Below are 26,020 nucleotides of genomic sequence, written 5' to 3'. Positions count from 1 at the left end.
TACATCCTTGAGACCTGGAATATTAATCAGTGGTTCACTGCAAACTGAGCTCTAAATTATGATCCACAGGGATTCCTTACCACAAACCGCTGATTTCACTGGTCTTCTTAAGAATCAGTTCATCTGAGGGACTGGTCACGAAAAGCCAAACAGCCTGTAACTATAGGAAAACAATTCATTTATTTGGGGTGACCAGGGTATAATTGGTCTTAAAATGCATTACTATTACATTTTTTTTCTTCAAAATGGAAATAATTTGAACATTTTAATGATTATGATGTAATGCACATTGTCTTAAATTTAAAAAGTCAAGACCAAAAGTTACGAAGAATACATCTTAAATCATCTGTAATACTGTGTTTCCCCAAAAATAAGACCTAGCAGGACCATCAGCTCTAATGCATCTTTTGGAGCAAAACTTAATATAAGACCTGGTCATATTTTAATATAAAACCTGTCTTATAATATAATATAATACAATATAATATAATATAATACAATACAATATATAATATAATATAATGTCGGTCTTATATTAATTTTTGCTCCAAAAGACCCTTTAGAGCTGATGGTCTGGCTAGGTCTTATTTTCAGGGAAACATGGTTCCTCTGCCCCAAATCACCGCTGTTAACATTTGGTGTAGATCATTACAGTATTTCTATTTTTAAAAAAGGAAAATCCAAAAAAGGTTCATGCCCACTTGCAACAAAACTAAAAATACTTATTTTCAAAATAGATATCATGATTTTCTCAAATATTATGTATTTTTGGAATTGTTTTTATTGCATTCTCTTGCATGGGATCAAAAAAATGTGTTTAGATCATTATAAAACACTCAAAAGAGGGAAAAAATTCATGTTAGCTATTGTTGCATTCATTGGTCATCAACAATAAATAATTTATGTGCCCATATTGACCAAAAATAATGTTTTACAATTGCATCAATATAATGGAATTCATATTTGTTATTCATTTGTAAAGACACCCAAAACATCTTTGCCAGTATTTTCTATCCTCCGCAATTCCCAACCCTCCCCCCCATCTCTGTCTTGGTTCCCAGCTTCATTCTCTCTCACCCTTGGTGCTAACAACTTGAGTTATATTAACCCAATGATTAAAGCTGACTTATAAGATTTCACCAGGGCAACTTTTTGTAAATTGTACAAATAGACAGTAAATATAGCCTCTTTGTTTGTATATATGTTTGTTGATATTCATAAAACATCTGTGATAGAATCACAAAGAAACTAGTAATATATATTGCCTCTGGAGAAGGAGGTGGAGGGCATAGATGGGAAGGAAATTCTTTATTATATACCCTTTTATGCTTTATAAATGTTTATAATGCTATCTATTCAATAAGATTTTAAGATAAAAGTATATCTACGTCTGTACAAACATATATAAAGTTATTAGCCTAATAGGACTTAGGCTACTCCTTTGGATTCTATAATTTATTAAATGCCCAGAGAAATGAAACCACTAAGTGTGACATCATTAGCTATGGCTGTGGAATGGAAAATAATTTTACTCTGATAATAGTTTTAGTTGCCATTCTAGAAGAGGGTGCCATGACAGGTTTAGAGTACCATGCTTGAATGAGTGACTCAGCAAAGGCACGTCAGTGTCTTCTTTATATGTTAGCATCTGTACTAACATAACGCACACGGAAGTGTGGTAGAAAAGCCATCAGACACTCTCCCTTAGTTGCACTGGGGACAGCTCTCCTGAGGTAAGCAGAGTGGCAGAAAGTCTAATTTCAACCTTGGCCTTTTCTGAAAAATAAGACACTCTGGTTCTTGGTTACATAAATCATGTGTATGTCGTTTGGGCAACATCTGTGTCATAGAGATGCTGTTCGAGTTTGTGAGTTAGTTATACTGCTCTAGGCAGAGCTTGAATATGTCCTTGATTTTGCTTCACTGTTTCTTGTTTGTTTGTTTTGCTCTTGATTTGCAGGTAGTGAAATCAAAGTTATCCGAGGAATATCACTTTATTAAAATAAAACAATCAAGAAATCACATTGTGGGAAAATATTTCAGCAATCAAAACCAAGTACAACAACGGCAACAAGACTCTGTCATAAATTACCAATCACCGTACCATGTCAGAGGTCCAATTAATCAGGTTTACTCTGAAATCCTTCTCAACAGGATGTGTGCGAGTAGAGGAACTGTGTAGACTCCCTGCAGGAGGCCTGAACTTGGAATTGAAGACAAGCCATTCACCTGGGTGATTATCCAAGAACCAAATCCTGTACATCCCATGTATTTTGGATCAACCACATGCACTCACACACACCAGCACACACTTACACACCAATGCACACACAGCTGAAAAAAAGTAATAGCGCTTTTTTCCTCCAGCTTTATAAAGTCAAGATGTGCACTTGAAAATAAGTTGGTGAAAGATCGAGCTAGGAAAATGTTAGCTGAAATACAATCATAAACTAGAACCACTGTGGCCTGGGTATTGCATTGTGATGTGGAGAAAAAGGATAATGCTCTTGAGTATTGTGTTATCTTCTCTACCGGTACATTAAAACTGAAAAGGGTAAAAAAGCAATTACATTCCACTTGTAAATAGGGATTGCATTTGTGTCCTTTACCGGATGACAATGTGGCATTTATGATGGTTTCAGCTTTGTGAATCTAATGCTTATGAAAAGCATTTCTTTGTGTACTTTTCAAATTTTATAACTGAAAGGAAAAGAACAGGAATGCTTCACAAGGGAATTCAAATAGATTCTCTGAGAAATAAGAAGTGTCATATTTTACAGTTAAAACACCCATATATCTAACTTTGCACTCTGTACCTTTCCTAAACATTCCCTCCTATCCTGCCTGTGAACTTGGATGGGTAACTGCATCAAAGTTGATTAAATATGTAATTTAAAGTGAGAAACAAAATATAGTTCTTCATGTATAACTTTATTATGTCTCATGGATGATATTATTTAAGAAAGCTTTCGTTTGCCATTAGAGCCCTGTGTAATGTAAGATTACAACTACATTTGATGTAAATGTTTTGCAAAAGATAGCATTCTCTAGCTCCTCGGCATTTATTTCCGTAAAGCATTTGTAATATGTCCACAAATACTAGTAACCGCATTTTTGTTTTCCTGAACAACTATGTCTAATCCAAATTTAGATAAGGCATAAATTATTTTTTTATTAAAACTGTGGCATACATATAAAACATATCTAATTCTAGTATTGACAACTTTCCCTTCTATATTTTAGTTTCAAAATAGCAAATTTCTTTACAAATGCTTTGTTGTGAGATAACATCTCACTGTTACAATGGTTTTTAAAGGATTATTTTTCTTTGAGGGGAAATAAAGAGCTGAGAGAGTTAGTTTAGTACATGGCTAAAATTACCAAATGTACAAATACCTCAATTTCATGACTTTACAAAAAAATTAATAAAACTATTTTGATCGATCAATTGCTTAGTATGAATATCCACCTCCTTTAAATACTCTATTTTTATATATATTTTTATATGAAAGTAAACATGAATTTATATTTAACTGTCTTAAATTATATTTAAGCACAAATATCACTTGATATTAACAATACCTATCTTCATCTGATAGATTTTTTAAAAGAACGGTACAGAATTAAGCTTTGAAATGAAAGGTTTTTCTAATATCTGCAGCTATGTGCGAGCACCATTTTTAGGTTTTCAGTCATTTTTTTAAGGAAATAAAATGTTGCCAATTCATGCAGCTTCTAACCGAGTTTTATTGTATCACATACTCTGTAACGGGATTATAGTCAGTGGGTATTCCTTGTAATTTACTGTCGACCTAACTGAAATAACTGTCTGACTGAGGTTTGTCTGGCATTTACCTCTTCACCACTGAAGTAATCATGGATTTTAGACACAATTGTAATGATAATATTAATAAATGTCTTGCTAGTAATAGACTGTGTTCAGAGAGTATCTTTTATTTTCCTCTTTATTGGAGACATACAACCACACAAACAGTGGCCATTTGGCAGGGATATTACCATGCAGATTCAAATACTGGAGTGTGGTTTAACATGATAACTACACTCCTAACCTGACAGTCTCTAAATTTTGATCAGATGAACTCCCTGCTGAACAATGACCAAAGCTTTTGAATATGATGCCGTAACAAGCTTTTGTTTTTTGGGTTTTTTTTAAAGATAAGGCACTAAAATGCTAGGAATCATTTTAGTTACTCCTTAATTTAAAAAAAAACAACAACTATAATTTGTTTTACCTTAGGGAAATAGGTGTGTGTGTGTGTGTGTGTGTGTGTGTGTGTACTTGCATGCTTAGCAAGTTAATAATTGGAATGGAAAAAAAAATGGGAGTAGACATTTTAATGTATTTTAAGATGTAAAACTTAAAGGAAGTGTATTATGTTTGGTAAGAATTGATTAGTATCCAATCTAAACTAAACTAAACTAAAGAAAACATTGGTAATATTAAAAGTCAAGAATAACCGCATAAGCATTTCCAAGCATTACTGTTGACATTGTGTGTGTGTGTGTGTGTGTGTGTGTGTGTGTGTGTGTGTGTAAAGGCACAGTGTGCTATTTGCCAACCACCCAAGTAAGTGAGTTGGACCCTGCAGAGACATCTAAAAAAGAAGCACTCACCATTGCCTGCTGGTAGGGTTTACACTGGGTCATTTCATCTTCCTCATGTTAGCTGTCCTTGTGCCTAACAGTGATCTCTACAAAACAATCACACCCACTTGGAAATCATTGGATAAAATCACTGATTTTTGAAATGGAAATCAGTCTTTTAATGTTCACGTGGAAAAAAATAACACTGTTCTGCATCTGAAGTTTCTTCCTTTAGTTCCATTTCACTGAAGGAATCCAAGAAGAAATACAAAAACTAGTCAAGATTATGTAACCCAACAAGAGTTATTTCAAAGCTGTAATGCTTTGGCATTGGGCAGGGGGTCTAATATAATAATAAGGCTTAGGGGTTATGATCTGACTGAATATTATCTGGGTTACGATCTTAACGAATATTATCTTATGGGTCCCTTAAGTTGAGCAAATACTGACAGGATCATAAGTATTTACATTTTTTTTCTCTGTAAATTTTCATCTTATAAAAAGAAACAAATACAAAAAATGTGATCAAAATCAGTGGCTAGGATTATGGTGTTTAAAATGAACAAGCACAATTTTGCGTAAGCACGTATGGGCTGATGACATCAAAACCATGTGTCCCAGAGCAACATGGTGGTACAGTAGATTCTACCATTTTGACTGGGTCAAGGAGTAATTGTTCTGCAAATGCTCACTGTAGTTGGTTTTTCTTTTTCTTTTTCTTTTTCAATGTGTTTTTAGAGTTCAAATGATTTTGATTGCTCATGGAAACGAATGCATTTTGATAGATCACTTAGACTTGAGGGGATGAACAGGAAGTTGTTAGAAACCCCAAAGACCTGCTAAAGACAGCAGGATTCTCACTCCAGTGCCTACAAACTAGGTTTTGTCTTTGGCAAGGCTTCCAAGGTTTCATACTGTCAGAGAGCCTTTTATCATGTTTTTATTGCTGCAGAAACTGCTGTTATGAACTTCCATATTTCTTTTATGATTCATTCACTTGGTGTAGGGGGCTGTAGAACTCATTTGTTTCTGATATAGACCATGCGGTCCTCCCCAAATGGTGCTCCATTTGTTTTCTTTATGTTCACTGAAATATAAAGAATTTGTTTTATGGCTCTATTAAATGTCAGATCGCTACACACACTCACTACACAAAGTACTAAGTCTTAAAACATATCAAGAATATTTCCAATTGATAAGCCTATTTGCAATGTAAATGAAGATAATTACTTAAACCCAACTAATAGTAAGAATAAAATTAAAACAGCCACTTTTAGAGAAAACACCATAAAAAGGTTTTATGTTCCTACAGAGTCATCATATTTAGGTAGATTAGGTTTTGAACTTGATTTATGCTGACTGGCTCATTATAAGAAGACATTTAATACATCTAACCAAGATATTTACTTAGGAAATTTATGTATAGCATCAAATTATTTTTATTACATGAAACAATAATTTCTATAAAATTTATTATAATGTTTAGGTATTTTTAAAAAGTGAAGTACTAATAATTGATTACTTGTACATCAGAATTCAGAAGTCACATGGTCTTTTGAATATAATATGACTCAGCTATGTAGTGAGTTATTTTATGGTTGGCTGGTGAATACACCAATTTGATGCAGCTTTTAGGGCTCAGCTAAGAAATTTAATAGTGATGGTATGTGACTTATTTATATATTTTGTTCAATTGTATTTCTTTTTTTTATCTATAATAAAATCTGTTCCAAATTTGTAGATTGAAAGCTCAGTGTATGCCATGAAGGGCAACATTTTAATTTTCTTTACAGTCTATAACTTAATTTTTATTTGGTCTATAATTGTATGTTTTTAAAATTAAATCATGAATTTAAATGATAGAGAAAAATTAAGAACATTAAACTAAAACAGGCATAGGTTGTAATACATAATCAATCATATAGCCACAAAATCTTCACTTAGATATGTGTTGGGTCTCCGGTAGATTTCTTACATGAATAGCTGAAGATCTGGGATTCAGAATTTTTGATGTCCCTTTGCAGTAAATACATAGAAGTGAGAAGATGGTACAAAATGCCAACACTGAAGCAGACGTGGCTTACGTTAATCCATTAGGCCCATCACAATTAGAACAAGGTAGAAAGGGTGTGGATTCAAGCCTGAGCCTAAATTATCCCTGCCAAGAACAGCACAGGTCTTCACTCCAGAAGACAGCCTCCTCCCTCACTGGGTTCTGGGATGAATAAAAATTATCAGCGCCTTCTCCAGCTGCCTTTGACAGATGTTGGATATCTCTTCCAACCTCGTCTTAACATCCAAGTCACTTTAGAGGGTCTCATTCTTAAAGAAAAATAAATAATAATTTTCAAACTTGGTTAGACCAAAAATTATAACCTGGATTAACCAAATAGCAGCTGAATGTGCTTTTAATGATACCTTCTTATTTATAATCAGGAAAAATAGAAACTGACCTCTACCCATCAGTATAGTATGGCCCATGAAGAACTTGAAATAGCAACGCTTTTTTCCCTCAATATTTTTCACCCATGGAATCATTCACCCACCGTGACCTTTCCTCCCTGTCCTCACCTCGGCCTTTGAAATGGAACTTAGGCAGCATTTTCTATGTGCATTTAATATGTAATACAAGATACATTTTAAAACTTACATTTTTACGTTCTCCTCCTTGCCTTAATTACATGTAACATGAAGCTTATATTTTAATGGGCATGAGCTCTCCATTTTTACAGCATCATAAAGAGAGTTTAAGAGCATTTTGTTCAAAATTGGTACCTATGTCATTGGCAGGGCATGAAATTATTTGCAGCTACTTCTTCTACTTATAAGATAAAATTTGGTCTGAATTAAGAATAGTACAGGGGGGGCTTGAAGCAGTGCCTCTATAGCTTAAAATAAGTTTAGTCATCAGATGGCACAGCACTGGGTTCATCAGTTTCCAGCACATGTGCACACCCCTGGGGGAAACCTGGTCTCTGTTCGTACTTGTCTCTAAATAGTCCCCATTTCAATGTTCACATTAGTTATGCAAAATCAATGGCATGTTTTTAAAAGGGTGTGGATTCAACCCTGAGCACAAGTTTTTCCTGCCAAGAACAGGAATCATTTCAATAGGATGGAGTTTCCAGGTCCGCGGTATTAGTAAACACCCAGAAAGCTCTCTTGGCCACCTCTTCTAGAAATAAATTGATATCTTCCATGAATTATTTATGGTTCTGAGATGAGGCTGATATGGACTTTGCATCTCAGGTTCCTATTTCCCAGAAGAATGGACAGTCTCAAGTGGGCGATGGGCTTCAATGGCGTTTTCCTGTTTCCTGGGGTCACCATGGGCTTTGAAGTACTGAGTTTCTGGCTGTCAATTTCTCTTCCAATGGAAGACTCCCTGGGCATCATCTTCAGTAAACTGTTATCAAATACAGTGAAAATAACTGCTTTCCCCTTACTGCTGAATGCTGACTTGTTATGCTGCCTCTGCCGACATGAAAGCCAAAACTGTGAGGCTAAAACCAAGCCTTCCCTGGTTTGTGTCTGGGCAGTATTGTAAATAAGGACCTCAGAAACAGGAATTCTGGACTATTTTCAACAAAAACTCATACTGAATAAACATGCATACAAACATGTGCGTAAACATATGTGTGTGTCCTTACACCCACCTACACAATGAAGTAGAGAAGAACCAATAATCTTAAAGCCGTTGCATTCATTTCTTTGAAACTTTCCTCTGATTTTTGATTTACAGCAGTGTGTAAAACCTTTTGAATAATAGGTTTTCTATCTCTGGATGCCTTAGCCAGGTGCTGGTCTGGACATGTGGGGAATGTGGTTGGAGGCCCCTGCCAAGCAGAGCTGGGAGGGAGGTGCTAGGGCACGCGTCTGGCAAATGCTTCTCTTGGGAGGTGACAAGTGACCGAACTGCCAGAAATCATCAGATAAGAAGATGCTAGGAAAGGTTGGGCTGCAGAGTCACAAGGGCTCCCACTATTAAAACCACAAAGAGCACTTGAAGGCAGAAAGAGGAGGGAGAGTCCTGTACCATCCTGAAAATAAATGAATCAATAGGTCTCTTGTGGGAATTACTCCCAGTGGGGATGCCTGGCGTGTGCTCTATGTCTTCTTCCTCCTCTCCACCTCCCAAGTTTCCTGAGTGGCTCTGATCGCCCAAGGCTTTCCCACTGGCAAATGGCGACAAGGATGAGTGAGACTCAGCAGCAACATGACTGAGTCCTGTAAGCCATGCGGTGGAGGGCCCTGGGGGTCGGGGGCACTCGGCAAGAGGCAAGATCACCATTCTTCAGATCATTAGGTTGAAACATAACTGCTTCCCCTCAAGTCGAATTTGTATTCAGCCTCCACCCCTTGACAGGATTTAATTCCTCTTTCTGTTACTTCCATAGTTCCCCTGGTCACCTATGTGACCACCACATTACATGATAATTATCTATAATCACCTACTTATGTCCTACCCCACTCTCCTTAGCCCCTCCGGCCCTAGGACTGACTCTTCCTCTTCTTTTTACCGTCCAGTATCTAACAGAGTAGGAGCTCAGCAAATAGTTTTCTCCCAGAACCTTTCCTCCGTCTACTACAGCTCAGCTTAGATGCCATCTCCTCTAGCAATCTTTCTCTGATTCCCCAAATCCCGGTCGGAGTAGCCTTCCTTCGTGTGTCCACAGCACGCTCTACTTACCCTATGCCAGCCTTTATCTTTGTCTAATGATTTGTATCCCCTGGAATGCAAACTTCATGATGAAGGGACGGAATTTTTTGTTTGTTTGGGTGTGTTCATTTATTATTTACTTTTAACTGTTTTATTGAGATAAAATTTACATGCCATTAAGTTCACTCATTTCAAATGTACTATTCAATGGTTTTCGGTATATTTACTCAGGTTTGCAACCATCGCCATAGTCTCACTTTAGAACATACGTGTCACGCCAAAATGAAATACAGCACGCCCTCTCCACCCCTCCCCTCCTCCACCCCCAGCCTTTGGCAACCACTGATCCATTTTCTGTTTCTATAGATTTACTTATCCTGGACATTTCATATAAATGGGATCACACAATATGTAGTTTTGGGGGTTTTTTTTCTTTCTTTTCTTTTTTTTTTTTTCTTTGCAGCTGGCTTCTTTCACTTGTTATTTTAATCTTTGCATTCTTAGTTTAGAAATAAATTGCCTAGCACAGAAAAGACACTCAATGAATTTTTATAAAATGAAAAAAATAAATGCACTAACAAACTCTAGCATTTTCTGGAGTTAGAATATGTGCTCAAAATAGAACTTGTCTAAGAAGATTTGACAAAGCACTATGTTAGAAATAGAGAAAATCACTTCCAAAAACCCTCTCTAACAAACACCAATCGATGTCCCCCTTGTGCCCTGAGCACTGAGGTGGGCACAGAGGAGGCAGCTGGGGAAGCTTTGAGCCACATATGGAGCTGCCCGCCTGCACTCTAGGGAGGTTCCGGGTGCTCGGGGAGCCGCTGACACCAGTGCCAGGCCCTGCGGCTTACAGGACTCACTGGTCTGAGATGCTCCACTCCTCTGCACTATCCCACACTCACTACTCATCTCAGTGCAACTGGTGCGCTCTCTGTCCTGCTACGCAGCAAAACTGGAAGGGTCTGGTGAAGCCATACCCAGGTCTAAGTGAATCACCAGTCCTTACAACTCAAGCCTTCACATGGGGTCTGAAGCTTTAAGAGAGGACACAGTAAGACATTTAAATTGTGGAATTTTAAATCTCAGCTATCCAGAAATGGGGTTTTTGGGAGGAACGGGGGCATCACATCTCATTCCAAAGATTCTGTCATTCTCAAGAACAGAGGAAATAAGAGAGAAGCTGTAGTGAGGATCCCATCTAGAGCTGTTCGCTAACTTAGAGTTGTGGGATGATAGCCACACAGGCCCTACCCTTCGAGCATGCATACCAGTGGGGCATGGCTTCTGTAGAAATATTCTATCAACTTTCTTTTTCTACCATGCTATTGTAACACACAATATTAACGTAGCCTCAAAATTCATCATTATTATGTCATAAATCTTCCTTTAATTTTATACATAATAAGTACTTACAGATGCAAATCATGTTTAAATGGAAAGACATAATGGTTAAAAGAAGTATTGGTCATATTGTAGTAATTTTGCAAACAGCTGTTTCAAGTTAACAGATGTGTATTCCCAGTCTTGTGTATATGAGATACAAGTTAATGTCAACAGTACATTAACAATGCAACTGAATTTAATTATGGAATTGAAAACGCTACGGGTAGAGGGATCACATTTTTACTGAAAAGCATAGGTAGGGAGACATCTGTTTCTGGTGAGTATCAAATGGGTACTCTTATCTTTTATACTCACTGATTTCATAATTTTTTGCAACAGTGGATTAACTAAAAGATTGCCTTGACTATTTTTTCCTAAAACAAGATGGCAGATATATTCTTCAGCAATTTAATTTTGCAAGTGGTGTTATATGTGCCTTTCAAATATGAATCTGGGAAGTGTAAAATGGACTGCAAACCATGAGAAAGACACTCTTACTTTTACACAAAATTGAGTTTGGAATCAAGAGGGGGGAAAAAAAACAAAAAAAACCACGCTTCCTTGTTTTGTTACCAGATGGCTCCCCACTGTGACCACAATTCTTTTTTTTACTAGATTCTTCTGTTTGAAATCTTTTCAATTAGTGAAATCACTAACATCAACCTCCAGGTTCCCTTAAGATGTTAATACCCTTGGAAAGTGGGCCTACTAGCCATTTGCAATGTGAATGAATTTAATCTCATTGTTTTTCTCCCAGCAGCTGGCTAAATTCAATGCACTGAGTAAATAAAGCGATGGGGAATAATTTTGAGGGGAACAGTGTTGCAAAGAAGATTCCTCTGAGAGAAAGGGGAGACTGAGAAGCAGAGGGTCATTGGCTACTAGTGGGCTACTATGACTGATTTCCATGCTGTGCCAAGTACACTTCTAAAGTCTGAACTTTAAAATCACTTATAGCTGAGCAATGAACTTGGAATATATTATCTCTGAGGAATTGCTAAAGAAATTCAAATTACTCACCTGGAGAGGTGAAAACTTCAGGGATGATTTTATTGGGCTACTCCCGTTACCCATTGTCTTACATTTTACCCATTCAGTTTAGTCAGAAGACCGAATAAACATGACATTTCTTGCCCCCTCTATAATCCATTTGCTGGTCTCCACCAATGTCCAAAGAGCAAAAGATTGCATTTTATTGTACTGCATTTTCAAGCAGGAACCCACCGCATCTGAAAGCAGGCCACCTAGAGCATTGCCAAGGATATAAAGTATTGTTAAAGAGGAGAGTATCAGTCATCTGCTTAACTGTTGATGGAAATAAAAAGTTTGAATTCTCCTTTACTGCTTAGAGGATTTGAATATAAGTGCAATCTGGCTGCAATGCCAACTATCTTAAAGATTGCCAGCACTGATTTGGCTGCTCTGGTGGGCTGAGTCCTAAGTGATCTGTCCATCTCATAGCTCCATTAGGTGCATTTTTCAGAAAGAAAAGAGGTTATTCAATCAAGTGTATAACAATGGTCCTCTCCTTCTAGAGCCTCCAAACAAAGGATTTCAGATTATTTGTGTGAGAACATATGTTCATCAAGCTTCTAAGATGTGAATGGTCCCTGAAAATGTAGAGGGTTCAAGAACAGAGTACTGAACTTCTATGTTTTAAAGGTTTTTAAAGAATTTTAAAAATTTGACTAGATATGGCTATTGTCTCTGGCCTCCAGAGAGAGGTAAGGTTGTTTAGTGGCCTGATAGTAAACTACAAAAACTTCTGTCCTTCTGTCCCTCTCATGCAAATAAAAAGCATAATTGTTACTTAAATAGACGATGCTCTACTTGGCAGTATTCATTTCTGTGCTGTACTAAAAGATGATTGCTGGTCAAAGTTTTCTTGGGGCAACAGGACTCAACCTCTTAAACAACCAACCCTTATGATTTCATAAATATTGGGGTGTGTTTTTTGTGGGGGGGCTAGGGAGAGTTGCTACAACACTAGTTGGGAATCTGAGGCAATGTTGTAGTTTTGTCGATTAGGTTACAAAAAGGAAAGAAGAAAAAGGAGGAAGCAATAGAACATTAGAAAAATAAGGAAAGAGAAGAAATAAGAACAAGAGGAATTAGGAAAAGAAATAAGAACAAAAGAAATGAAGGGGTGAAAGAGAGAGAAGTTTGGAAACCTTTAAGAATTTGTGGCAGATGTCATTTGGTGTCATGATTATCAGTCAGCCAGAATGGGCTAGAATTTAAACACAAATTCAGCAAGTAGAATTTAGAGGATATGCCACAAACAGGGGAAAAGGATCATAGTCTGCAGTTGAAAACTAAAATTTTCAATTACCCAGGTGTGTTTGGTTTTACAACCATTAAGTACCTGCATTGTTGACAGAATACAAAGATGCTCCCAATCAGAGAAGATAATTATAGTCACAAAAGAAAAATGTCTTATTTTATACTAACTAATCTGATTATTTTGAAACTATCTTTTGGTAAGGACTAATCCTTCTCTTAACTTAGTCTTCAGAATCATGAGATTTCTTTAATTTTTTATAAGAGTTTATTTGAGCCAAAACTGATGACAATGGCCAGGAAGGAGGCTCTTCAACATTCCTGAGACATTTCTTGTCTTAAGAATAAACCTAACCATTGTAGCTCACTTGCTAATTGTATTTCTCACAGTTTCCAGGGATAAAAGCTGTCCTTTATTCTGATGCAAGTGTTCCCCATATAAAAACTTAACTCTTTGGTTATGCAGTTATTTTAGTGAGGACTATATTAGATTTTCAGTACAAGGCTGGTTGTACTTTAAAAAGGAATTATATTTAGACAGTGAATGATGAAACATCTCAAGCCCTTTCCCCTACTAAACTGAAGAACATTAGCTGGTATCATCAAAACAGGAGACTGGAATATTCTTTTGTGGGGAAACTGACCAGCTTCAGAGACATGACAGAGAGAGATCCAAGATGGCGGAGTAGATACACACAGTGCTTCCCTCTTCCCATGAACACATCAAAATTACAACTAAACTATAAAACAATCATCCTGGAGAACCATCTTAAGTCTAGCTGAATAGAAGTTTTATAACTAAGGATATAAAGAAAAAGCCACATTGAGACTGGTAGGAGGGGTAGAGACACAAAACCCGCTGGCCCCAAACCTCCATTTGCCAGATGAAAATTAGGAGTGATATCTTAGCCACAAAGGTTCCCCATGGAGCAGCAAGAAACCCACACCAGCCTCCCAAGCCCAGAGTACTGGTGACAGGAACAGGAGCCCCCACAACATCTGGCTGTGAAAAACAGTGGGGATTCAAATTGTCTGGGTGGGAAGGAAGTCGAGGAAAACCCTTGTGTTCTCTGAAAGGTCCTGCACAGACTCGCTCGCAGGCACTCACCTTGGACACAGGCAGAGGGACTGTGACTTGGGGGATGTCAGAGACATATGGGGGGCAGACTGAGATGCATGGCTTCAGGCAAGGGCTGGAAGATAGTTCACTGTTTTCCCTGTGTGGGGTCTTCTCCCTTGCAGCTGGCAGGCAGTCACCATCTTTCCTGTGCTAAGTCTGCCTCCAAAGGCCAAATCTGAATCTGATTGGCTGGTGAGCTCCATTGCTTCACCCTGCAGACTCACTGAGACCCTGAAGACTCACTGAGACTCACTGCCTCATCAAACTCGAATGCTGCATGAGGCTTTATCAGTGGCTGAACCTTACTGGAGATGGCAACCGGCAGCAGGCCTCGATGTGTCTGGGCTTTTTGCAGCACTACCCCAGACCTGGTACTGGTGGCAGCCATCCTTGGTTCGCAGCATGGCCTCCCCCACGCACATCCAGGTTCAGCACAAGCAGTGACCAACCATGGATCACTTTGGAAGTTCCTATCAGGTCTTCCTCAGCAGGTCACAGGCCATAGCTGACCTGGGCCTGCACCAATATTCTTCCCAAGAGGCCCAGAACCAACATACTTGAAGGTTGGTTTCAGACCACAGCAGAGCACCACATAATTAGTCCTACAAGTGGCAGTCTCAACAGGCACCAGAGCCCACTGGGGGAATCACACTCCATGTAGTAAGCTCTCTGCACATAGCCTGTAAGCTGTGGATGTGGCCACATCCGGTCAGCCTGAGGGTCATTCCCACCCAATGACATGCCAGCAGCAATAAAGGCTCAAATATAACAGGAGGGTACACACAGCCCACACAAGGGACACTCCTGAAGCACCCACTGCAGGTGACCAGGGAGACTGTGCCATTGGGCCCCACAGGGCATCAACTACATAAGGCTACTTGGTAAGACTGGAAGACACAGCAGATCTACCTACTACATGAAACAAACACAAAGAGGCAGCCAAAATAATAAACAAAGAAATACACCCCAAATGAAAGAACAGGAGAAAACTTCAGAAAAAGAACTAAACTAAATGGAGGCAAGCAACCTCCTAGAGACAGAGTACAAAACACTGGTTATAAGAATACCCAAGGAACTTAGTAAGAAGTTCAATAAGAGATAGGAAGCATAAGAAAGTACTGGAAACCTTAGAGAAGAACCAGTTTGAAGTGAAGAATACGATACCTGAAATGAAGAATACACTAGAAGGAATCACCAGCAGATTAGATGAAGCAGAGGAGCTAATCAGTGACTTGGAAGACAAGTTAGAAGAAAATATGCAAAAGAAAAAAGAGTTTTTAAAAATGAGGCTAGTTTAAGAGACCTCTGGGACAACATCAAGCGTAACAATATTAACATCATAGGGGTAACAGAAGGAGAAGCGAGAAAGCAAGGGATTGAGAACCTATTTGAAGAAATAATGACTGAAAACTTTCCTAACTTGGTGAAGGAAATAGATGTACAAGCCCTGGGTATTAGCAAGTAGACACACCTTTTGGGAGGCCACCATTTAACCTAGTCAGAGGTCCTAATCCCCGGAGCCTATGAATATGTGACCTTACATGGCAAAAGGGGTTTTGCAGGTATGATTAAGTTAAGGGTGCTGAGATGGGGAGATTTCCCTAGATTATCCACAAGGTTCCAATGTAATCCCAAGGGTCCTTTTGGAGGGTCAAAAGGGTCATAGTCAGTGAAGGAGATATGACAATAGAAGCAGAGGTCAGAGTGATGTGAAGGGCACACAATGAGCGGAGGAATGGAGGCAGCCTCTAGAAGTTGGAAATGGCAAGGAAACAGATTTTCCCCTCGAACTTCCAGAATGGATCCCTGTTGATCCATTGTAGACTTCTGACCTCCAGAACTGTAACATAATAAATATTGGTTAGTCTAACCCATTAAAATTCTGAGACATTTTTACAGCAATAATAGGAAACTAAAACATAACTCAAAATAATGAGATGAGTGATATAATTTAATATATCACTGAAAATTGTAACAGAATATTACTTAAAAAAGGAACAAGCAGAGAACATTAAAAAAAGAAGTCTTGGAACTCATACCCACACAAACACATGTATACTAGCAGAAATGAAAAACTCAATAGAATAATTGAGAAAAACCTCACAGAAATCAGAGGGGGAAAAGTTATGGAAAATAAAACAGAATAATTATCAAACCTACCAAATCAGAAAGTTGCTCCAACATTCACAAAACAGGAGTTATTGAAAGGAGAAAGAAAATAGCAGAGAGAAAAATCATCAAAGAAATAATTTGAAAATGCTTTTATGACAAGTGAAAAACATGAGTTTTCATATACTGAGATAACCTCCTGAGTATTTAAAACCAATTGATGAAAATATACCCATATGTAGGCACCTCATCATGAAATGTCCAAACATCATGGAGAGAGAGAAGATTCTAAAATATATCAGAGAAAAAAAATAAATTCATGTGCAGAGGATCTGAAATTAGAGTATTGTATATTAAGATGTGTTAATAGTAACAATGGAAGCTAGAACACAATGGAGAATGTCTTCAGAATTCTAAAAGAAAATTACTCCAAACCTAGAATTCACTGCCTAGCCAAACAACTAGAATAAGATAAAGCTATTTAAGATAGGCAAATTCTCATAAAATTAGCTCCTATTCACCCTTTCTCAGGAAGCCACAGGAGTATGTGTTCCACTACAACAGGGGACTAAACAAAAATGGGAAATATATAAGATTCAGAAAATGAGGTTTCTAAACAGACACATGAAAAATGTGATCTCTATGATGATGGTGAAGCAGATCACAGCTGACACTGAGACACGAGATATGGAAGCAACCATTCCAGATTGGAACAAGTCAGGGGACATCACGAGATACTGTCAAAAAGATGGAATTGATGGAACTTTGATTCATCTGAGATTTAGAAAATTGGTGAAGTTTGGGGTTGGATTCATAATAAACACATAGAAACAAGGCAAATAGGAGGGGAAAGCAAGTGGAGAAAAGGAAATTAATCATAGTATACTGTACTGCTTAGCATGAATTACATTGTGTATCATACTAATATAAAAACTGACTGCTGATCCAACTACAATTTTAAGATAGCTATATTGGGAATATACAAAGCAAATCCTCACCTTCCACAGTGGAGAGTCACAGATAGTGCCTAAAATTTTTAAAATTAAAAAGTAACAGTATAAGTATGATATTTAATAAACTGGAGCAAAATACCAAGAGAATTCAGCTAAAAGAGCTGAAAGTTATTACTTCTGGGGTGGTGTAAGTGGCAAGTAGGGAAGTGGGAAACTGCTGTTTTTCATTACAAGACTTATATTAGAGTCGTTTAATTACTTCATATATATGTGTGTTTTTTTAAAACCTACGGTATTGTGAAAATTTTAGTAGGAGGATTATTTTATTTAAGATGTTTTGCAAAGTTCCATTGACTCATTGTTGAACCACTTTGATTAGATTATTGAATGATACAGTTTAAATATAAGGAAACAAGGCACAGAAAGATTCCAAGACTTGCTGTGGACTACTGCATAAAACCAAGCCAAAAAGATAAAGTTTTTTATGAGCTTATCTTCCTAAGTAGTTCTTCTGTTTTCTCCAGCTGGGAAATATATTTATGACTTTCAGCTTCTCTCTTTTGTTCCTTTTGGAATTCCAAGTCAAGACACACCTTAAAGCAAGCAATTAACAAAAATAACCCTCCATCACAAGTGTTATCAAATGACTTAAAATATCCTGAAAAAAAGATAGCATATTTCCTTAAATGTAATCACAAGCAGCTATAACATGTTTTGTCAAGTCTAAAAATTTATGCAATCTATCTACAAATAATTGTGCATACTAAATCAAAATATTTCTTCAGCATTTTTATGAACATCTATATACATCCATGTTACAATACGAGGTGTGACAATTAAGTTCACCAATTTGTTGCAATGATGTTGCTAACCTTTCTTGATATCAGAGGGATTATTGATTATGAATTTGTACCAACTGGACAAACAGTTAACCAAGTTTATTATTTGGAAGTGCTGAAAAGGCTGCATGGAAAAGTTAGACGACCTGAACTTTTCACCAACAATTCACGACTCTTGCATCACGACAATGCACCAGCTCACAGGGCACTGTGAGGGAGTTTTTAGCCAGTAAACAAATGACTGTATTGGAACACCCTCCCTACTCACCTGATCTGGCCTCTGATATCTTTTTTCTTTACCCAACGATAAAGGAAATATTGAAAGAAAGACATTTTGATGACATGAAGGACATCAATGGTAATATGATGACAGCTCTGCGATAGACATTCCAGACAAAGATTTCCAAAATTGCTTTGAAGAGTGGACTAGGCATTGGCATTGGTGCATAGCTTCCCAAGAGGAGTACTTTGAAGGTGACCATAGTGATATTCAGCAATGAGGTATGGAGCACTTTGTCTAGGATGAGTTCGCGAACTTAATTGTCAGACCTCGTATATTTCTCACTTATTTTCCTGCTGATTGGAGGTTTCTGTTGATTATCTATTTTGTGATTTATCCTCATGCACTTTTCTAAGCTCCTACTGATTACTCTCGGCTACCCACCATGTTTCTGGACCACATGCCTGAAATGACAATATGTGGGGGACCATGAATTTATTTTAATCTTACCAACAGAAACCAGAGGCGGAAAAATAAACCAAATAATGTGTTCTAAGGTTAAAAAAGTGGAAGAGGATATTGTTTAGGGACACTGTGATTTCTGGTGACATCACCTCTCTGCTCCTCAGGGTTAATTTGTACAATTGAGGATGTCCTGCTGTGGCTTCCAAGTGCATGAATGGATGGAGCTGCAGTGGGCATTGATGTGCCCTATGCTAACCACTTCCTGCTCTGACGCTAATTATGACTGTTGAATGTGTCTTTTCTGAGAATATGGTCCAGAGCATTTGCCTTATAGTTATCCTGCATGAAGCTTCCATGAATGTTCTTAACCTGCCGGCCCATGTATCCTGAGGGCTGGCAACACCACATTTTACAGTAGCTAGAAGGACTGATGAACTTGCTGTCTCTGTCCAAGGAAGCGCGAGTGTCCTTCTAAGTGGCTATACTGTCATTTCTTTCTTCTATGGTAGGGAAGTCTGTATCCAATTCCCCACTTCAGTGGTTACTCCTCCCCAGTGGAGAAAGAGTGGCCAGTGAATTGGTCCCTGTCACCAGTGGGTACCTTGAAAACATGATGGTTCCAATTCCCTCTTCATAGACCTGAAGATCCTCAAGTAGAGTGAGCTCTCCTCTCCACTTGCTGTTGCCTCATTCTAGCCTCTTCTCTGAGGTTCAGTTTCTCAGCCTGAGACTTGGTCAATGTATTGGTTCCGTCTTGCTGTCTTCAATTCGGGAAGAAGGAATAGGAAACTTCACTTTGCATAATCCAGCTCTAGTGGCAAGCCTTACACTTAATAAAGCTGATACTTTGCCCAAACTGGTTCAGTTCTCTGTGTGCATGCTTTATTCACCAGAACCCCTGGGGCAGAGAGGGGGTGCAGTATGAAGGGAGGATTCCAGCTCTGAACCCCACCCTGGACTGCCAGCAATTACTATAAAATTAAGATATGTTGTAGGCCAAATCAGTTCCTGAAGGAAAACTCCTTCCAGCCAAAGCCTGCCATAACTCAGTTAACCTACAAGGCAAATATGAGTTCTCCCCAAAACAGCATTAAAAAGTGGCTCCGCTGTATTTGTCTGCTGCTAGTTTCATGAGTGTGCCCTGGGGATTCCAGACAATACGCTGGTGCTAACATAGCAACTGGAATCTTTTACCCAGTCGGCTGGACTCAGGCTTTGTTCTGGCATGTGGCCCAGTATATCAATATTGTGGTTTTTCAGCCCATTTTGGAAGCTGCTTCACTAAGCCATGTGACAACCCCAAAAGTTGGTCTGGCACCAGAAGACTCCATCAGCTTTCAGAGACTGAGAGCTCTCAAGTTGGCTGTTTTTGTATTGATGCCTCCCTTCCCGTAATCGTTAACAGAAGGTGAGAGGGCTGCAGTTGGAACACACCTCACACCTATTATGCAGTTTGTGTTTATGTCTCTGAACCCTCGTAAATCTCCTGGGTTCTGAGCATTTGCCTACTCAAATAGAAGCATTCTCTGGAGGAAACTGCAGTAAGAGTTTGAGTTATTAGCCTCGCTCCAAAAACTCACCTTAAAGGAGCACATGGCACAGTGATAGATTTGCCAGAGAAATTTAAGAGCATCAGCCTATTTACTGATTGTAACACTAGCAGAAACCGAAGCTCTGAGTACTCCAGACATAACCATCTAGTGGTCCCCTCGCAAATCACGTGGCACATACTAGTGCAACGTACTAGGTGCAAGTCATGGCAAATTTCCAGTTGGAAAGTGGCGAGTTAGTAGATTAGGTCAATGATGACAGCTGCCAATGGAATGCTTTCATCAATTCCACTCTTAGGACAGATTTCTTGTCTGTTAAAACAGCAACCACACAATCATTATTGAAAGCCTATTACACTCTCAGGCAATGGGTGGTGATGGGGGAACAGATTGCAAAAGAATTACTCACACTCCTCGATTTGAAGATGTTCATAATCTAATTGGTGATTTATCACCTAACTGGAGGGAGTAAATAAGAAATGATTAAAGATTTCAGTCAGGAAAGTGAAACAATGACGGGCAAGTTTAGATGTGATTCACCTCCGTGTGACACCAGCTGGCATCTGTTGCTTGGCCAGACTTAAGAAACTCCACTTTGACATGCTCTCCACCCAAAATGAGGACAGTAGCCAATGAATAAACATATGAGCAATAACCCCGAGGACAAAAGCAGTTTCAGCATTTCCTGAGTTGGGGCATCTTATCGGCAGAAGGACACAACAATTAAGTCTAATTTTGCAGAGCAACAGTTAGACGAAGATAGACGCACTCCATTCTTTCTAAACAACTTTTCCCTCAACATTTTCTCCTTTAAAATTTGAGATTGTTTAATTTTAGTAAAAAAGAAAATAAAAGAGAAAACTTATTTTTTTTCCATTATAGACTGCCCAGTGATCACTCCATAACTAATACTCTAAAAAAATGTAAATGCTAGATTTTTGAAGTAGTTTTCTTGATAACTTTTTTAAATTGATAATCATTCATTAGTTGCTGGAGTTGTTTTGTTTTCCAAACTTCAGGAAATTTTTTTGTAAAAGATATCAAGAGATTCAACACTCTGCATGTGACTCAGTTTTGTGTGTTTGAGTCCTTGGGCAATAGTGATGGCTTTCCTTTGTCAAGGATTGCATTTTACTTTTATTCCCTCATTCCAAAAAGATTGTATAATCTGTATAAATGCCACTAGAGATAAGCCATTTTCTATGATGAAGCTCCTTCAACCTTAATTTCCAGGACAAGTAAACAAAACGATTTCACTTTCGTAGTTGTGGAAATTTGGAAAGCAAGCCAGCATCCTTTTCCAACTCCTGTTCTTTCTGTCACTGGTGTCTCCTCTGCTGTTCCAAGTCTGTCATTCTGATGGCTTGTCCAGCCACCAAAGGACAGCAGGACACCCAGAATACCATTCTTTGCCCCAGCCTGAGAGCCAATCACCACTGGGAGCATCCAGGTGGAATTTAAAATAGAATGGATGAGGACCCAGTTATGTAAAAAGTCACCTCTGGTCTTGTGTTCTATCATGGGAGTTAAGACCAGCTGGGGTGCTTCTGGTATCAGTTTCCAGTACATAAGTCTCTGTGATCTGCAGCAGAAATTCTTACAACAGGGCCCTTAGAAGTTTTGTCCTCTGATGGACTGCCAGAGGCAGCGTCCAAGGCATATCTGCACAGGCAGACTTTTTGACTGAGTTTCCCAGGGACTGAGAGAAAACTACCAGAAGGAACAAGCTCCTACGGGTTCTCTAACTAATAATATGCAAGGGTCCTGAGTGGGAAATAGGATTTCTTGCCAGCCAGCTATTTACATGGTTCCGCTCTCCAGCTGATCAGAGATGACCGCGAACATAGATTCAGTCCCTTGAGAGAGATCCTTTCAATGAAATGAATATGCTTGAAATCTGGTTCTCCCCTTGCTAAATATCCTTTTCTAGAATATTGATCAAAATACCTTACCTCTACTAGGAAAACAAGTTCAAATAAATACATGGCCCCCCTTGTGGAGTCAGGAAGTGACCATTGCTTCAGTAACCTGTACAAAGTTGGAGCCACATGGTGCTTTTAACACCACCAATCAAATTTTAGGTAGCTGGATTCATCATGAGATGACATAATATCAACTCCCATTTATGAACAATGAATGGTATGAGCTTTAAGACATTTCACAGATATGGGCACCTGAAGCCTAGGAGGCTTGCATAACACAGTAAGCACTAGGTTATATTCTGTTGGTTGGTTAATATTTTGTCCTCTTTCCAAATTACAAAATAAAAATTCATGAATAGGAAACAAGGTTCCTGCTTGCTGCTGAAGAAATTAACCATTTGAAATATGTAAATGTGTATATGTTTGGATTTGATTATTTACTTTATTTCTCAACTCTAAATAAAGAGCATAATCCTTTCTAATGAGAGTAGACATGAGCCACTTTATATTGAGAGAGATAAATTAAGTTAGGAAAGAGCTCCTCACTCTCGTATTCCAGGATAAATAAAATGTCTGTTAACATCTTCTTTCATCTTCTAAATAATATTCCATTTGACCTGACAAGATTATAATATAATTTAAAGTTCAATCATTTTAAATGATTTCTTCAATTAAAATAATTAATTTTAATTGAAATCCAGAAGCAAAAGTAGAATTGAAGATGGGGGCCAAAAACTAGTCTGTGCAACTCCTGGAACTGGGTCCCTCTCTCAGGCTGGCAAACCCTTATAAATGACTAAGGTTTTCTCTTTCTAGGAGTGCAAATCCACTAGCAAATGCAGCCTTCCTCACCACACACACACACACACGCACACACACACACTCACACTCACACTCACACTCTCATACACTCACGTAGAATCAGCTCCCTCCCTCCAGCCCTATGCTAACTCCAGTAAGAGATTCAGATCTGAAAGAGAAAACTGAGGTTCAAAGTTGAAATTAATTGCCCAAGATTATAACCTGCTGACTGGAGGCTCAGTCACCCCATTCAGGCCAGTACTCTTCCCACCTGGCCTTCCAGTCCACAGAAACCAGACAGCAAAGCCGGGAAGTGGAAGGGCCTCCATGCAGACGACCATCTGCCTCAGAGAGACCCACTTCAGGGACACCTCCTTAAGAGACCGCCCCATAGTCGTTTGGGTTTATGGTCAGGGAACAGAACTCTTTTGATGGAGATAGCTGTGAACTGTGATGTAAAGAACCATGAGATACAAAAGAGAAAAGGTTTTAAATTAGGTTATGTAGTAGCATGTTGTGGTGGAAAAAACGGGGCCTCTAAAATAAGATTGCTTTTTGACTCTATTACTTACTAACTGAGTGCAATTTAGTAAATTTCTTAACCTCTCCTTATCTATAAAATGAGTATCAATTTTGGGGGTTGAAATTTTGTGGAGGGAGACAGAGAGAGAGAGTTAGAGTAAGACAGACAGTGGGAGCACGTAGGAGGCTCTCAGCATGAAAGTTCACAGCTCCTAGTACAAATCAGGCCCTCGAATGTCTGCTCATTGAATGGAAAGCCTATTTCTTCAGCTGGATCAGCTCCTGGGAATAAGTCTCCTTAGCTGTAGAGGCATGAACAGGACAACGCTGAAGGACGTAGACCAGACAGAAGAGGAACAGGTCCACTCCGGCCCTGAACCTGTGTCTTGGATTTGAAAATGGTTGACCTAGGGTCCTTAGAGTGTAAAAATAGATACTCTGAGTGCTCCTCTAAAGCCTTTCTCTGGATGCCTGGACAGTGCTGGATCCCCAGAGTAATAATGAAGGCAACATTCAAGTGACCCCTCACCCCTAAACAAAGTTAGGGAATCCTCCAGTGCGGATCATGGCACACTGACTGCCCCCATTTATCGCACTGGCCTGTAATCGCCTGCTCACTTTCTCTCTTGTCAACTTAGCTGTGAACTCTACTACCATTTAGCTCAGTGTTATCCCCCACTTTTTAATTCCCTCACTCATAATAGAGGCTTAATATATACTTTTCTCTTTTTTTAATAATTTTTTTTATTTTTCAATTACAGTTGTTATACAATAGTATATTAGTTTCAGGTGTACAACCTGATGGTTAGACATTTATATAACTTACGAAGTGATCACCTGATAACTCTAGTACCCAGCCGACACCATACACAGTTATAACAATATTGCTGACTGCATTCCTCATACTATACCCTACATCCCCATGACTATTTTGTAACTAGCAATTTGTATTTCCTTTGTTTTATTAGTTTCTGGTATATCAATATATATTTTTCAATGGAAAAAAATCCAACTTCCTTAAAACATCTACCACTGAAATCAGCCTAAAGTATTAATGTTCTCCACTCTACCCATTCCCTTGAAGAGGAAGTCACTTCTCTAGTCCAACATTTAGGCCATTTAGATGTCTGCTCAGAATGTCCCTCATCATGTTAATTCACTCAATAAGTTGCGTTCAAAACCAAGATCTCATGTACTGGGCCCAATGGTGGGGGTATAGCAATGACTGCGCCAGGACCCCTCCTGGAGAAGCTCACAGAATCAAGTGTGCTTGAATGAAGGCTTCTGAGTCTCTGATGCCATTAACCATTTGCCGAAATACGTGTGGATCAACTTGACTCTCTAAAAATTACAATGTGGCTTACTAGTACATAAAGTTCACTCAGTAAATACTCGTTAGAGAAATGGGATAGGATGGGAATTTCAGTGAGCTTTTATTGCTCTGGGCTGATAAAGGAGATAGGCTGCAAATAAAATCCTGTATTTGAGGATAAAGCAATTAAGCAGATCTTTTATTTGAGCAAGTATGGATTTTGGCACCACTAAGCTTGTCTGTCCACCTGAGAATTTGCAAATATTTCTTAAGTCCACTGACGAGCAGGCGATGTCTCTCTGAAACATTTCCTGTCACCAACTAGGTGAGGCAGGCTTTCTGCTACCATAGCTGAGCATATCCCACTTGCTTTAAGAGTTCTGCGGGAAATATCCATCCAGCAAAACACTGGTTAATAACCTTCCTAAATGGCCAGGCACCATAACATTCTGCTTCCAAACTCTCTTTGGCTCCAAAGACTACCAGGCTGAATTCCATACTCTCCTTTACTGATAATCTCAATTTATTTTGTTTTAGACTCCTCTCCATGGCTGGTTTGTGCACTCAAGGAAAGGGATCTTGTCTTTGTAATTTTCCGCAGTACTGGGCATATGGTAGGTGTTTAATAAGTAAATTTTAAAAATTTGTCTTCAATGTGCAGCCCTGACCAAGGTCTCCACAACGTGGGCTTGTGAGAAGGGTGAGGACGCAGCACTCACCTACCCTAGAGCTCTCCAGGCAGCTCTCACCCCCATCCTTTCTCTCTGCTCCATTTTCTGACAGTGCTTTCAAGGACTGCAGAATGCAAGACAAACCGGGAAAAGGAATTCACACAACAAAACTTAAATACCGCAGATTGGATGCTAGGCTGGAATCTTCTTCCCTTTCACTAGAAATGAATGTTTGCCCAGACTATGATCTCCAGCCTGACAGAATTTCACCCGTTCTCAAGCAGGGTGTTGAAAGGTCAACTTGTTCGGTACCAACTCTGACTCAAAAAGATTATTCTCCTATGAAGGTGGAAAGTAACGGGGACAGTGAGATTTTCCAGCCACTCCACCCAGAGGGTAATTAATCCAAATGCGACTGGGGTGGGTGGAACTCAAACATCTCCCATTCGACCCACGCATCCCCCCAGGATTCTAACACAGCAGCGCCCCTATCAATCTTCAGGTTGCATCCATACCCCTCCTGCAGAGACCCACTTTCAGGAGACTGCGGCGGAAAGGTCAAGAACACACCCGGGTCTGGACTCCGGGTCGGGGAGCCGCGG

The 26,020-nt window shown here is 38.9% G+C and overlaps 1 protein-coding gene across 2 annotated transcripts in view; it reads left to right on the top strand.

Annotated features, from left to right (window-relative positions):
- Positions 1-3,929, top strand: part of CPED1 (cadherin like and PC-esterase domain containing 1) — a 250,109-nt gene extending 246,180 nt beyond the window's left edge. For both annotated transcript variants that reach the window (XM_019750063.2, XM_019750062.2), the window contains one exon: positions 1,961-3,929. In XM_019750063.2, coding sequence (XP_019605622.2) covers positions 1,961-2,182 — 222 coding nt within the window. In that variant the 3' untranslated portion in view covers positions 2,183-3,929. The remainder of the gene's footprint in view (positions 1-1,960) is intronic.
- The last annotated feature ends 22,091 nt before the right edge of the window (positions 3,930-26,020 follow it).

The sequence above is a fragment of the Rhinolophus sinicus genome, linkage group LG11, assembly GCF_036562045.2.
Source record: "Rhinolophus sinicus isolate RSC01 linkage group LG11, ASM3656204v1, whole genome shotgun sequence".
Lineage (NCBI taxonomy): Eukaryota > Metazoa > Chordata > Mammalia > Chiroptera > Rhinolophidae > Rhinolophus > Rhinolophus sinicus.
This window is presented reverse-complemented; position numbering and strand designations above follow the sequence as displayed.